The sequence below is a fragment of the Triturus cristatus genome, chromosome 5_2 (genome assembly GCF_964204655.1).
Source record: "Triturus cristatus chromosome 5_2, aTriCri1.1, whole genome shotgun sequence".
In the NCBI taxonomy this organism is placed as follows: domain Eukaryota; kingdom Metazoa; phylum Chordata; class Amphibia; order Caudata; family Salamandridae; genus Triturus; species Triturus cristatus.
In genome coordinates, this window is record NC_140588.1 from 1,031,993,134 (window position 1) to 1,032,009,723 (window position 16,590).

The window sequence follows — 16,590 nt, forward strand, 5'->3', positions numbered from 1 at the left end:
TGGTTCCTTCTGGTATCTACCTCCTGTTACATTTCCTTTTCACTTACAATGCCATTTCTCATGGAAAGACTCTATTGTGGATATCTTTAAAGTGAGTGATTGACATCTTGTGTTTTTTGTTTTTTTTTATAGCGATTACCTACTGCTACAATTTTTTCTCATTCAAATGCTCTTTTTTTAATGGATATGCTTTACCTTTGACATCATAACAAATTTTTGCGTCATTCTTTTTAGCTTGTGGTCTATATTTACTATCTCTCAATATCTCTGCTGGGGTCAGTTTGAATTTTTTTCACTTTTTCATTGGAAAATCCAAAATTTTGCTCTGCAAATACCTGCCTACTTTTTTCTCTCATGTCTATGGGAAGAACCAGAGAGGGACGAGGCAACATCTCATCCAATTTGTCTACCTCTCGTTCAAAATCTACCATCTACCATCTAACCCCTTTTCTGTCCTACAAGATGACGTGGAGGACCCTACGCAAACAAGTATACCTCTTCTCACCGATACTTCATCCACCATACCCTCTTCTATACCTGTTTCTGGATCTTCTTCCATTCCAGTCCATATTAAAACTACTTCTAAAGCAAATGTTTTGTCACCAATATCCTCCATTAAAAGAGTCAAAAAGGACCCTTCTATACCAACTGTTTCTCCTCCACCTACTTCCATAGAACTGCTTCTGGATGAAATACGTGCACTTAAACCATATATGGAAAAAACGAACACCCTACTACAAAGTTTGGAAGATAATTGGTTCTCACTGCAGAATAAACTTACTTTTGTGGAAGATCAAATCGAGTCATTACAAGTCTCTTCACGACAAATCTCTCCTATGAAAGCTGACATCTTACAACTCCAGAAACAGGTTGAAAACCTTGAAAATCGAAGTAGATGTAATAACCTACATATTTATGGCTTATCCGAGGGATTGGAAGGATCCAATCCTTTGGCCTTCTTTCAGTCTTTCATTCCACAAGTGCTAGATATTCCAGATTCTCCCCCTTTAAATATACAAAGAGCTCATAGATTGGGTCGTCCTCCCTCAGCTTCTTCATCTCAATTGAAACCAAGAGGTGTTATACTTTATTTCTTAGAATATACTGATTTATTGAAAGTTTTGCAGGCAGCCAAAATTAAACGTCGTATCTCCTGGCAGGGTTCCCAAATATTCTTCTCACAGGACTACGCTAAAAACCACTGAAGTTAAGAGAAAAAGTTTTCTTGCAATGCGACCAGCACTACGAGATCAAAATGCCAGGTTTGGTTTGATGCATCCTTGCCTCTTCAAAGTAACTTACAAAAAAACAACAACCACGTATGAAGATGCAGCCTTACTCCAACGTTTTCTTGATAACTGCAAAGTGGAATCTATGGATTGTGCAGGACCTTCTTCTTCCTGAGAACTTTATTTATTTATTTACCTTTTTTTATTGACAAGTTCTTTCCATATCTCATGTCTTCCTTATCTATGATAACTGAGTTAATGTTTTACTTTTCCATGTCCTTCATTCAGATACTACTTTCCTCTTTATAACCTAAAATGTATTTTACTTTCTTTTTCTTGAGAACATTTATTATCATTCTTATGTTATGCTTGTAGTTATGTATTTATCCCATATTTCTCTTCTTTATGAAAAATGTACTAACTATTTTTTCCCTTTCTCCCTTGTTCTCCCTTTTAGGTGTTATCTCCCTCCGGCTGTTGTTATCTTCCGCTCTTTCATATTGTCTAGAGTACCCCCTTCCTCATGGCCTCCCCCAGAGTTGTTGAGCTGGTCCGTCCTCTCGTCTTGTTGCCTCAAACACCCTCCACCCATGTTTGAGTCTCTGGTATGTCTTCATGTTCTTCTTTTATCTTTATTCCATATCTCTTTCTTCTATTTTTACTCTCCTTTATTCCTTGTTTACCTTCTCTTTTTCCTCTTTTTAGCTTTATTTCAACATTAATCTCCTTTCTTCTCTTGTTTTCCATCTCAATCTATATCTCACCATCAGCCTTTTTTCTTCCTTCATACTTCAATTCAATTATAGAGTTCTTTCTTCAAATGTTATTGTACTATGTTTCATTTATATGCATCCATGGTTATTTTTTATCATGATTACTGTTTTATCTGGTCTTACCTTGCGTGTTCTCTTAATGTTTTTTAGATGACATTAAATATTGTTACTTGGAATGTCCGGGGTTTACACTCTCCGATTAACAGGCAGTGTATAATATCACATTTGTCCAAACTGAATGCCCATATAGCCATGATTCAGGAAACTTGCCTCACTGAAGCTGAAGTTAAAGAGAGATTGGGTGGGAGAAGTTTTCTTTTCTCCTGGTGATGGCAAACGTAATGGCGTTATTACTCTTGTTCATAAATCTCTCCATGCTAAATTTGTTTCTCAAGAAAATGATGACATTGGTCGTTGGTTAATTACGAACCTACTGATTGGGAAAACTTCCCTCACTTTTTAAAATATATATGCCCCGACTACTGGTGATTGCCTTTTTGGTCCCATATTGAAGAAAAATTAATGCAACTCCCTCATGATAATTTGATTTTACCTGGTGACTCTAACCAAATTGTGATCCCTTCATCGACCGTAACTCCATGTCCTCTTTTATTCCCTCCAAGCCTCACAAAACATTTTTACGTTCTTTTCAGCAAAGGCATTTAGTTGATGCCTGGAGATTATGCAATCCGTCCTTGAGGGGATACACTTTTTTTCCCCAGTACATCATACACAATCACGCATTGATTACATTTTCATGTCTCATGCCCTTTCTCAATCTCTAAATTCTTCAGATATTGGCTCTATCCTAACCTCTGACCATGCCCCAGTTTCAGTTTCCTTAGACATTCTCCACAAATCTTCTGCACCTAGACGTTGGCATTTCAATAACTCTGTTACTAGATACGGTCTTTACCTCTTCATTTTCTTCTTTTTTTATGGAATATTTCTCTCTTAACGAATCAGACACCCTTCCCTTTTCTGTTGTTTGGGACACCTTTAAAGCAGCCGCACGAGATTTTATCATCAATTATGTCTCCAGGAAATGTCATAAGGCTCGAAAAAAAGCTACAGATATTTTTGCTCAAATAAAATCTCTAGAACATGCCTATTAAATATCTAAATCGAAAGATTGCTTAGAAGCTCTAATAGCTGCCAAACTTAAATTTAATAAAGAATCTACAGATAACGCTTCCTTGTATCTGCTTAAGTGTAGTGCCAAATTTTATGGCGGTAATAACAAATCCGGCAAATTACCTTAAAGTAAAAAAATGAATAAATTAATATTGAATCAATTCTTGATGTTCATCAGATGCCCAAATTTAAAGATTCAGAAACTTTACAAGAATTTCATACATTTTATACTTCTTTATATACGCCTGAAACCAACCCTACGGAAGAATCCATCATGGAGTATCTCTCTTCTATTATTAAACCTCCTGATCTTAATTTAGATTTTCAATCCTTGGAGTTGGATGTTTCAACAAAAGAATTACACAATGGTTTGCGCACTCTTAAGAAGGATAAAGCCCCAGGTCCTGATGGTTTCACTGTCCAATTTTTCTCACATTTTTCACATCTTCTCCTCCCTAAGTTACACAAACTTATGTCCTCTTTTTTACAAATTGGTACTACTTCTGGGTCCTTTTTAGAAGGTCTATTTTGCCTCATTCCTAAAGATAATAAAAACCCACGTTTTTGCAAAAGATATAGGCCAATCTCTTTGGTAAACATTGATTACAAAATTTTCTCAAAATGCTTGCCCCCTAAGAGTAGAATCCTTCCTTCCAGATCTTCTAGGTAAGGAGCAGTCAGGCTTTGTAAAAGGTCGTTTTCTTACTGACAATACACGTCTTTTCTTTGATGTTCTCTCAAAGGCCTCTCACTTTTCGTACTCTTTAGCTGCAATACCTTTAGATGCGAAAAAAGCCTTCGACAGAGTTTATTGGCCCTTTATTTTGTCATCACTCAAATGGTTTGGCTTTGGTCCTAAAATTAATTCTTTATTTTCTCTTTTGTATTCAAACCCTACAGCTGCTATATTTGTTAATGGTCTCACTTCTTCTTATTTTAACTTGGGCAGAGGTGTCCGTCAAGGTTGTCCTTTATCTCCCTTTTTGTTTAATTTAGCTTTAGAACCCTTTTTATGTAAACTTCGTCGGAATTCTGATTTTCAGGGTTTCAAACACGGTAATATGCAATTTAAATTAGCAGCCTATGCTGATGACATATTATTGTTCATGTCTAATACCACCTCTTCTCTACCTATTTTTTTACTTGAAGCTTAGTCCTACTCTTCTGTTTTTGGCTACAAATTAAACAATGACAAATGCGAAATCCTACCCTTAACCAAGTTTACTTTTAAACAAGATTAAATGTGAAATCCTACCCTTAACCAAGTTTACTTTTAAAGAAGATTTTAAAATCACCAACTTTACTTGGAATACCAATTATATAAAGTACTTAGGAATATATTTTTCTTCTTCTATTCAATCATCAGTTTCCATCAACTTGGATAAATGTTGTTAAAAGATTTCTTCCCTTATTGACAGGTGGCATCCTTTATACCTCTCTTGGTGGGGGAGGGTAGATACCATTAAGATGATGTTATTCCTGATTGTTTTATTCACTATTTCTAATATGCCAACTACCATTCCCCAGAAGTACTTCAAAAAAATTAACTCTTTGTGTTCTTCTTTTCTTTGGAATAAGAAAAAAGTGCGCATGTCTTTAGCAAAACTTAGTCGCCCTAAAACAGAAGGTGGGGTTAACTTTCCTGATTTTCCTGCTTATCATAAAGCTTTCAACCTACATCAGTCGTCTCATTGGCTTAATACCCCCTCGTCAGATTCCCCCCTTTGGGTGTCACTTGAACAATCGTATAGATCTCCTTTCTCTTTTCTAGAGTATCTTTCTTTTACCCAGAAACCCCAGAAGTTATCTACCCCTATTGTTAAGCTCACACATAAACTACTAGATTCACTTTTATTGGATAGATCCTCCAAAGACTCTCTTCTTCAATCCTCAATCTGGCATAATCATCGTCTAATGGTTAATAACAAATCCATTATTTGGAAATCATGGAGGCAAAAAGGCCTTATTTGGGTTCACCAAAATGATAAAACTATACCCTTTTCTCAGGCTAAACTTCAATTTAAATTTTCCCACTTCATTTTCTCATAACTATCTTTTATGTCCCTTGTATTTACAGATTTTGGACCTGCTTTTGGGAGTAGCATTTCAGCAGATCACCAAACATTGGAAAAATTTGTCTGACCTATCCTTCCAGGCTTGGTGGTATGCCGTATGTTATAATCACAGATTGGATACAGTTTATGTATTACCAGTTTCTTTAGCTCTTAAGCGCTCTCTTTTATGGTCTCCAGTTACAAATTTTATTGATTGTTATGCTAAGCTTTCTTATGTACGTAAAGTTTCTGAGCAAGAAGTGTCGAAACCTCCTTGACACTCTGTTTTGTTCTTATTTATATTACTGTTTATACTGACATTTCCACTGTATTTTTGTATTTTTAGATTTTTGACCAGATTTGTATTCTATACTTACGTATCTTCTTTATATTGTTATAAGATTTCTTAGTCATGTATTTTTTAAGATTTCAAGGATGTAATGTGTATGCATTTTTGCTACATCTTCCCCTTCCTTCACCCCCTTCTTCTTTTTTTTCAATAAAATTTCTATTTTTCAAAACTTAAAAAAAAATGATAACTCAACCAAAGCGGTGTTGGAAGAATACCTTACAATCCAAAGGTCAACGTATTACTATTGCATCTTTTGGACGTTTTCAAAGAACATGTTCATTCATTCATTCACTCATTGTTGTTGAATTCACATTTTGTATATTTTAATTATAAGATGTCTATTTATCAATAGAACATAAATACAGACCAGTGCACAATCAATACCTCCCTTATCCTGCGAACTATGGCAAAAAGACCTTGTTTGGTGATATCTACACACACTACTCTTAGGGTAATGTCAGGCTTGCTTACCGCGCCGACACTGTTTTTTCAAGAATCGCCGGCAGTATATCGCGGACAGTATCACCAGCGCCAGGGCAGTCATAGCAAAGGCAGTGCTTGCTCCTACCAGCAGGGCAGTCATGTCTTGAGGAGGTGGTGTTGAGCTTTCAAGCTTCATGGGTCCTGCCTTGCGATTACCTATAGAGACAAAAAAAGACCATCTTCCTATGACTTGTGACTGGCTGAGTATGAAGCTCTTAAAATAGAACAGAATCCCTACTGCTCTCTGGCATAACGCATTGAAGCATATGTAATGACCTATGGAGCCAGATAAAAAGAACGGTCAAAAAGTCAGAGTTCTAAAGACAGGCAAGTTAAATCCCGTCCAGCACGCCAAGCGTGCAATCCGCTGAAGTACGCATGGCTCATAGGGACTTCAATTTACCTACACCTTTAAATATACGTAAGGAAGTCTAAGATTCATAGAGATAAAGAGTTTGTTTTGAATATATTGAGACTGCCATGGGCCTAAGCATGTGTCATAGGCTGAATGGAGGCTGACAATCGATGCTGTACTTATAACAAATAGTAGAGGGCACATCTGGCTGTGGAGTGTCACTCCTTGGTAGACTAAACCATGGAAATGTCACACATAAGAAAACTGAAAAATTGGCGGCTATGCTCCCTGTCCCCTTCACCACTGTCAGACTGAAGGAATGGCAGGTGGAGCCAGGCAAGTGAAGCAGCATGTATGGAGGCAGAGCAGAAGGGAGAGGAATTATGGGTAATGTGTATGACTGGAAGGGGTAAGGTCCTTTGTGCTACAATTCCCTATGCAGCCATCCATCCTCATCAATTTCATGAGCATGATGGGAGACCGTCCCAGGGGAAGTGTTTGCGACGCTTCCTGCCTGCCCAAGTTCTGTCACCCCTACTACTATTGCTAATACTACTGCTGCTAATGATGCTAATACTGCCACTACTGCAGTACTGTTACTACTATTACTGATACTACTACGAATAATAATAATACTGCTACAACAACTACTATTACTACTACTAATAATATTGCTACTATTACTAATACTGCTACTACTACGACTACTACTGCTACTAATAGTTATAGTGCTACTATCACTGTTGCCGCTACTAATACCGAACTGCTACTACTACTGCTATTACTGCTACTACTAATATTGCTACAACTAATGCTACTATTACTAATACCGTTAATGCTACTACTACTACTAATACTGCTACTACTAATAGTAATACTGATACTATCACGGTTACTGCTGCTACTTCTAATAATAATAAATATATTCACAATAATAGAGAGTCAATATTTGTACTGGTTTAAAAATTATACTATCAACCAAACAATCCGTAGTACGGTTTACCTCCACTAGGTACTGAAGCACTGTCATTATAAATGTTACCAGTTCACTCCACAATTGTGGGCTGCTTTTATGCTCGGATTAAACACAGATTAGTAGGTTCCATCCCAACTCAAACCCACCCTCTGGATACACAAAGACTTCTGAAGCAAGCGCATTAACCTAATGAGCTAGGGAACTTTAACAGTGAAGACTGTGTGTATTCTTATTTGGAGATGTCCAATTAATGGACTATCTCCCTTTATCCAAATCTGCCACCTTGCACCTGACTTAAATATAAATGGCAAATTAAATCTGGACAGGTTCATGGAAAAGAAAGAAATACTTTAATGTACAGAACATGGCTCCTGGTCTGAAAATGTGGAAAAGGAAGAAATACTGTAATGCACAGAACATGGCTCTTGGTCTGAAGATGTGGAAAAGGAAAAAACACTTTCCTGTACAGAACATGTCTCCTGGTCTGTAGATGTGGAAAAGGAAGAAGCACTGTCATGTACAGAACATGGCTCCGGGCCTGAAGATGTGGAAAAGGAAAAAACACTGTCACGTACAGAACATGGATCCTGGTCTGTAGATGTGGAAAAGGAAGAAGCACTGTCATGTACAGAACATGGCTCCTGGCCTGAAGATGTGGAAAAGGAAAAAACACTGTCATGTACAGAACATGGCTCCTGGCCTGAAGATGTGGAAAAGGAAAAAACACTGTGATGTACAGAACATGGATCCCGGTCTGAAGATGTGGAAAAGGACAAAACACTGTCATGTACAGAACATGGCTCCTGGCCTGAAGATGTGGAAAAGGAAAAAAACACTGTCATGTACAGAACATGCTCCTGGTCTGAACATGTGGAAAAGGAAGAAGCACTGTCATGTACAGAACATAGCTCCTGGCCTGAAGATGTGGAAAAGGACAAAACACTGTCATGTACAGAACATGGATCCTGGTCTGAAGAAGGGGAAAAGGAAAAAACACTTTCATGTATAGAACATGGCTCCTGGTCTGAAGATGTGGAAAAGGAAGAAACTCTGTCATGTACAGAACATGGCTCCTGGTCTGAAGATGTGGAAAAGGAGGAAACACTGTCATGTACAGAACATGGCTCCTGGTCTGAAGATATGGAAAAGGAGGAAACACTGTCATGTACCGAACATGGCTCCTGGCCTGAAGATGTGGAAAAGGAAGAAACCCTGCTATGTACAGAACATGGCTCCTGGCGTGAAGATGTGGAAAGGGAAGAAACACTGCTATGTACAGAACATGGCTCCTGGCATGAAGATGTGGAAAGGGAAGAAACACTGCCACGTACAGAACATGGCTCCTGGCCTGAAGATGCAGCACAACCCCCATTCAAAGCTGAAGAAAAATTAAACCTACACTGTGTCTCTGCAGGAGATGTCAGTGATGTGCATGGAATACACTCCTGCTCCTTTATTCCGCCAATCCGAGTCTTGCTGTAGAAGCTGCAAAACATAAACACACAGAGAAAAGCATCAGCATCAACCAAGAGCTGCTTCAAAGGAGCACACACTGAGGGAGCAGCGCAGGGTTCTCCAAAGCTTGTCCTGGAGGGCAGGGTGCTCACCAGATTTCTTAGATAACTACATCTATCTAAATGGGGATATGCTAAAAATCTTTCATGGATCCGGCCCTCCAGGACCACCTTTGGAGAACCCTGGACTCATGCACTGGCTCCCTGCCACGTGTGTGCACACTAGACTGCAGTGAAACACAGAGTGGCAACACATGAGGAATGTCACATAAACCTCCCTGGGGCTTAAAAGCAAGGTAGAACAAATGCCTTGGTGCCATTTTCGCTGCTTAGTGTTTGCTCTAGGATGAACTCAGGGCAAAACAATGGAGCAGACACATTTCACACTATTTTTGTTATGTTTACATATTGTAAAATTGAGAAAAATAGATGTTTTACACCATTCAGCCATGAAAGATGCAATTACATGAAGGCAAACCACTTTGTTCCGTTTTTTTAATTACACAATTTATTTTTTAAAGTAAGTTATTCAAGCCCCAGAATTTTTAAAGTTTTTATTATACATGAAATATTACCATTTAGAATACTTATAGTTTCACAATAAATCCCCTCCATTACTGTCCTGACTCCTGATGCAAAAATCTTTCTGTGAATTCAACTGCGGCACAATGTGCATGCCTCATTTTTTGTCACACAACTAGCACATATCATGCAAATGGGTTTGCCCTAAGATCTTGCACAAGTGCATCGGTTCTGTGGTGCAGCTCCATCACTCTGCAGTTTGTTTCTTATACAACTTTCTCTGTATCAAAGTCTGCATTTACTTGAAAAATGTTTCTCCTCATCCCTGCTAGGCCTGTACAAAGCAAACTATGTACCCATCAAAGCTTCAAAGTAAATTTTGTAGACTAGCACAATCGGAAACCTAACACCTCAACCTCCTCCATGTTGTGGAAGAACGTCGCCTGAAATAATACCCACACTTTCATCAGTGCAAAACAAAACAAGCACTGGCAAAACCAAGAGATCTGGCATTGGCCGCCAGCCTTTTGGTAATTCTTGATTTGTTTTGTCATGGTTTTTTGCAAAACTTTATTGTTCAGGAAGCTGCCGGGTATTCATCAATCTTGAAAGATAAAAGTTAACGGCAAAACTGTTTTTTCAGTCACACAAAAGCACACATTGCTATAGTACTCCCTGGCACTGAAGTAAACTACTTTGTATGCAGATGTGCTACTTGTGAATGGGCAGCGTGAGATAACTCATAGTGAAGTCAGCCAATGGTGTAAGTGAGGGGACGCACTGGCTCTTGACGCATGCTGCAGTGGGTGGAAGAAAAATATGAATGACACATCCACAGAGTAATTGATGAAGTCGAACTGAAAACACCACAAGTAACTATATTATATACATCATTTTAATGAATCAAAAGGGCCAGAGGCTAAATAGCCAATTGGTCTGGCATTGGCTGTCAGCCTCTTGCCTTAGAAAGAGAAGGAAGCGAGAAATAAAAAATAAAGAAAGCAAGAAGTAATAAAAGAAAGAAGGCAAGAAGAAAAGAAGGAAGGAAGAACAAAGAAAGCAATTTCAATCTTGAGGAACATATCACTAGAATGTCTTGGTACCAGCTCTATTTACGAAAGTGAAGCAATTTTTCTGGGAAGCGATTCCAAAGATGCTGTTCAAGCCTTTGTACTTGCGCATGTGGATGGGGGCAATGCCCTCCTTTACGGCCTCCCAGGCCTCCTAGGCCCTGAACTGGCCTCTAAAGGGCATCCAACATGCTGCATCATGGCTTGTTAATGGCCTGAAGAGACACATCATCCCCACCCCAATGGAACTCCTCTAGCTCAGTATGCTGGGCGTCATTATATTACATACCAGCTGCATCATCTACAAAGCCATCATGCCCGGCACCCCTGCCTACCTGGCTGACAGGTGCATCATCTCTGGAGGCTCTCGGTACACTTGCAGCCAGGACACTATCAGACTGAAGATGAAGAAGGGCAGAGAAGAAAAAAGCCAGGCAAAGGGCCTTCTTCATCCATGCACCTAGGACCCAGAACAACATCCATATATCCAGCAGGACTACCCTCACCCTACTACAATTTAGAATGGATCTGAACATTTACCACTTCATAGGACACTACAAAATGCAGTTACAGTAAACAAACCAACACATCCTCCTATCACACGTTGACTGCATCTTTGCGGGTGAACCTATATAGGGCTCAATTCCCTTTCAGCTTGGCTCACCCTTTATAAACATACCTACAGAACTACCTACCTTACAGACATACATTCACTTAGTGCTGAATACTATGGTATCACAGTACTAAAACTAGTTAATACAAAAGAGAAGAGGAATTAGAACGATCTAATCTTTTGCTAAAATGAGTAATCTGAAATCTAGTAGCAACATGAAAGTAGTAGTTAAATCTTAATAATTAAGTATTTAAGTATTTCTTGAAGGAACTTAAAATAACCCTAAATTTCATGACGCAAGAAGAGTATTTAGGAATTCTACTCATTTAGATCCCTTTAGTTTGCCTCCAATTTTCCTGAATTTGCCATTTAGGTTACTTGAACATAGGAGTGTCTGTGCTTCTTACCCAGACCCAGTTGGGTCCAGATATTCAGGTGTTCCCTTGCTGAAGAAGTCCTTCGGAATGGGTACTGGTAGCCAGTTTATGTTTAAGAAGGAAAAAGAAACGTGATCCCTTTGTAATATGTCAGAATTGGTGCGAGCGCTGAGATATCTGTAGCATTTGCATTTGTTAGTCCATTTGTGAGGCTGGTGAAAATCCAACATTTTGGTTCTGCTCTGACCACAAAGCATATTAAGCTTGTTTTGCTAGATATCAAAATTACAGATGTAATTGATGTGCTCGTGTTTGCTTGTATAGGTTCTTTTGGTACAGATAGATGATTTTAGGAATAAAATGTAGCGTTGCGGTAGATATTACTCTTATGTTCGTATCAAGACTAATTCGGAAGGAGACATGGAAAGGTCTTTTGCTTTATTTTCATCAACAACTAGTAGAATTTGTTTTTATTAGCTTAGCCATATCCAGTTTTACTTTATCCATAATGATCTGCTACTCTCTTTAGTGTTTTGTGTCCACCATCACTCTAGAGAACAGCAAGGTGGTATCTGCATAGTGCTGGGATTTTAATTCATGACCTGTTGCCAGCGGTCTCTTGAGGCTACCAAGTAGAACAGGTACAATCATGAAGTCATGGGTTACGCTGGATTGTCTGTAGGTGGACATATAAAGGTATTGAGTTTTACTTCTTGTGATCGATCGACTAAGGAGGAGTAGATCTGAGACAGGGTGGTGCCATTGATGTTAATCATATGCATTTAATTAAGATAATATCGACTATGTTGTTAAGAGCAGCTCAGAGGGCTAGTAGAGTTACACGTAGTCACGGCGCTGCAATCCAATATTCTATGCAAGCCTTCCGTTCATCGCTGATTGCTGTTCTACTGCCACTGCCTGGCCTGAAACCTGATTAAGTGATGTCTAGCAGGTTGTAAGATTTAATGAAGTATTGAAATTAATGTTAGTAGATTTCTGGGTTTGCCTGGCTGTGTAAAGGGTTTTAGCGATTAGTCTATTTTATTACAAGATTTTAAGCTAGGGGCCAATGAGCGAATTCTAACATTGGAATCTTGATAGAATTTTTAATGCAAGGAGACATAATGCAGTCTTTAGGTGGATATTGATATTTGGGTCGTTTTTCTTTTTAAACCAACCTATTTATCAAAACTAAGAAGTGTTTGTGATTGACAATGTGTAGATTTAAAGTTTAAATAAGGGGTGCAAGTTTCTCCTTAGGAGATTTCGGTATAATGATTGTAGATTACGGGATCAATTTTAGCTGAGGAATCCCCTCGACTTGTGGGTTTCCAACATTTCCCGAAGTTTCACAGAGGTTACAAAACAGACATTTCCATTTTGACTACAACCAGGATTCACCACGTTAAGGTCTCACTCATGTCTGTCTCCCAGCTACATGCAGTTCCTAGCAATAGTCCATGTTCATGCTGGTTTGACATCTATGAATTAAAGCAGGTGCCAGAATCTTGTCTGTTTCCCCTCGACAATGCTCTCACGCTGAGGAGCATACTTACATAAACGTCACGCAGCGCAGCAAGTCACCGTGCTGTGCTGCATGACAAGGAAAGAGCAGGAATTCACTATATTTAACAGAAAACACTGCATTCTTGCATTTGTCGCTGCACTGGCGTCATGTTGGCTGCCTAGCATAAACACAGGCACCATTGCACCATGTTGCAAGGGTGCCAGCATTCTAAGGAGTATTGTTTTTGTGCAGGGAGGGACATCTCCTGCACGAAAACAATCCTGAAAGGCATATTCCCCTTTCTAAGCGTGCTGCAGAATGCAGCACGCATAGATTGAAGAAAAAACGAGGAGATATAAAGATAATTCTCTTTGTTACACCTCCCCTGAGAAGGCATATCTTTTGGGTGCATTCCTAGGTCGACCACTTTTGGTCAATTTGGGAACGCGACAAAAACCCTGGTAGAACACCGATTTGTGCTGCGTTACTCCAGATTTATGAAGCCACTCAGGGCCATGTCAATTGGCCTTGCCTGGCTTCATGAATCTCATTTTTGAGTTGAGTCGCAACTGGGCTCATAAATATGGCCCTGAATGTGGAACAAAGAAGAATCCTATGGAAGTAGACACCTAGACACCTGGGTCAACCCTCTCTTGTACACGTAATCAAGCACTGCCAGCAAACATTCAGCCAGACGAATTATCTTGAGCTTTACAAACACTCAAATGTAATAAATAAGCAAATGTGTTATGATGCGTCGTAATCTGAATCCATTTGGTGTGATTGCCTTTTAAATATCACTATTTGTGACAGCCGAAGCCCCCACCTTTTTACATGTAGACCCCTACTTGCCCCAGTATAGCGAGAGGACAGTCCTATAACAAATGCGGATGTCTTACCCGGGCAGGCACTCCCCACAGGTGGCATCTGCCTGGACTGTGCAGTTCGACCTCTGGCTGCGGTTTATCAGGCTGCAAGAGAGGCAGGAAATGCAACGGTGGTGGCCCCAATCCTTCTTAAATCTCCGACTGCTGCAAGCCACACACTTGGCATCACCTCCTTCACCATAGCCACATTCCTGAAGAAACAGGGGAAAGAGCCAAAATACATCTTAGAAAAGTATCAAGGACATTTACAGTAAGACTTAGACGTAATGGATGACTAAACAGTTTTTATTTCTTCAAATTTAACTATACATTTTGAAAGCATATTTAGATATTATGACACTGGAATATTGTGATACTATCTAAAGAGGATAATGAGTGATGGAAAACCCACAATAGCTGGTATAGACTTTCTTCTGAAAATTCCAATGTTTGTCTTTCTCTTTCTCCGTTTCGCGTAGAAGATGCTGCCCTCGGTGGGTTGAATGTTCTAATAGCATTACAGCCCTTCGTCCTCGAGCCAGACTTGTTTTTAAAGGCCCTGTGCCTCTTCACAGACCCTCACCTGCAGCTAGCACCTATAACTCGGAGAGAGGGGCTTGAGCTGCTGTAGAGGCCCCAGCAGGCACTATCATGATACCTATACCTGCTGCCTAGGGTTGGATTAACAAACAAGTTGTTGACACTTCCAATTTTCCAAATCGCAGGGAAGAACTATTGATGCAAAGTGAATTGTACTGTTGAATGCAGGAGCTGCAGAGCCAGGGTCGGCAAGAACAGATCCCAGTGAAGAATACTAGGCATCGTTGTGTTTGTCCTAAATGACTGAGATTTGAAAGAATTTACTCTGTCACTTGCTAATACAGAGAGCAGTGAAGGTAAAACGCACAACGCCAATTTGACCATCTGGTTCACCATGAAACTCTTATAGTGACTTCTGGAATCTCAAAAGGTTGTATGACTAGGGAGATTTGCTAATTTGTTTTCAGGAATTAAGAGCCAGATGTACAACCCTTTTTTGCGGCCACAAACTGGAGAACCTCCCGTTTCGGCCACAAAAAAGGGTAATAGCATTTACAAATGCTATTTTGCGAGTCCCTGACTCGCAAAATAGCATTTGCGACTCTCGCTATTAGGAAGGGGCGCCTCTTCCTAATAGCGAGTCAGCATGCTATGTACTAGTGTTTTGCACCCGCATTTGCAGCCCCAATACACTTGCAGTTTACCACCTACTTCAAGTAGGTGGTAAGAGCAGGCAGTGGTCCCGGAGACCACTGCCTGCCTTTTCTGGCCGGGCAATCCTAAGGAAGATAATGTCCTCTAAAGATTTTTCGGCCACTCTTCAGTGCCTTCATTTTTTGTCCCATGTCACTGCCCCTACCCACGCATTGGGTCATACACTTGACCAAATTTGGTCATCTCGCTGCACAGTCCTTTCTCCTAGCATTCTCCCCTGCATCTGGTCTGATCACTCCCTCATATCTTTTTCTGTAAACCTTGGCGCTCCTCACAAATCCTCCTTACCTAAGAACATGGTTGCACGTAGTTGGAACCGGGTTGATCTCAATTCCCTTTCTCTTTCTCTTGCTTCTTCTACTCCTGTTCTTTCTGAACTTTCTCTTGACTCTCAAGCCGAAGCAGTCAGCACTTGGTTGTCCTCTTCCTGCGATCGGGTTGCTCCGCTCAGGAAAATCAAGGCCGTTCGCCCTCATGATGCTCACAAGTGGTTCAATAACGAGCTTAAAGCTCTAAAATTGGACCTTAGACGTTCTGAGCATCATTGGAGACGTAACTATTGCCCTGTTCTTCGGGCCAAATACAAACTTCTCCTCAATGAATATAAGAGAGCTGTTCTTGCGGCCAAAACCAAGTATTTCTCTGAGCAAGTTGCCCTCTCCGCCAACAAATCCAAAGAGATTTTCTCTCTGGTTAACAACTTGGCGATTTCTGATCGCGCTAATCCCAATCTTATTCCTTCCCAGGCTCTCTGTTCTTCACTTAACGATTTTTTCATTGAGAAAATCGTTAAGATTAAATCCAACATCCCTTCTGTTTCTTCCTCTTTTTCTTCTCTTCCTCTTCCTTTACCCCGTTCCTTTCTTGACTCTTTTTCTTCTATTTCCTTGGATTCATTTCTTACTCTGCTCACAAAAATCAAGTCTGGCTCTCCGGCCGACTGTGCCCCGGCACGTATTTTGAGAGCTCTATTTTCTAACTGTCCTGTCCCCCCTCTCTCTTTTCTTAATGCTTCTCTCTCCCTGGGCTTAGTCCCTCTATCTTTCAAATCTGCTATTGTGTTGCCTATTCTTAAAAAACCTGGCTTAGATTCCTCTCTTCCTTCCAACTTTAGGCCTATCTCTCTTCTTCCCTTTCTGGGCAAGATCCTGGAAAGCCACGTCACCTCTTGCTTCTCCTCTTACATTGAGGAGAACCATCTTTTGGCTTCCCATCAAGCAGGCTTCCGCTCGGGCCACTCTACGGAGTCGGTGGTCCTCGCAGTCCTTGATGAGTTGAAATCGAAAGCCGACTTCTCTCTTCCTCAAGCTCTGGTCCTCCTCGATTTGTCCGCTGCATTTGACACGGTTGACCATTCCATTCTTCTCGACCGTGTCAGCGCAGCGGGCATTCGAGGCTCCGCATTTTCTTGGCTTGCGTCCTTTCTTTCGGGTCGCTCCCAAGCGGTTCATCTCTCCGGATTCTCTACCCCCGCTCGTCCAGTTTCCTGTGGAGTTCCCCAAGGCTCCTCT

The 16,590-nt window shown here is 40.3% G+C and overlaps 1 protein-coding gene across 3 annotated transcripts in view; it reads right to left on the reverse strand.

The window, feature by feature from the left end:
- The window catches only part of LOC146829623 (tumor necrosis factor receptor superfamily member 27-like), a 176,168-nt gene that overhangs the window by 36,741 nt on the left and 122,837 nt on the right, over positions 1-16,590 (reverse strand). For all 3 annotated transcript variants that reach the window (XM_085608311.1, XM_085608313.1, XM_085608312.1), the window contains exons 4-6: positions 13,859-14,037; positions 8,756-8,841; positions 6,014-6,181 (exon numbers count right to left, since the gene is read on the reverse strand). In XM_085608311.1, the coding sequence (XP_085464437.1) occupies positions 6,014-6,181; positions 8,756-8,841; positions 13,859-14,037 (433 nt within the window). The remainder of the gene's footprint in view (positions 1-6,013; positions 6,182-8,755; positions 8,842-13,858; positions 14,038-16,590) is intronic.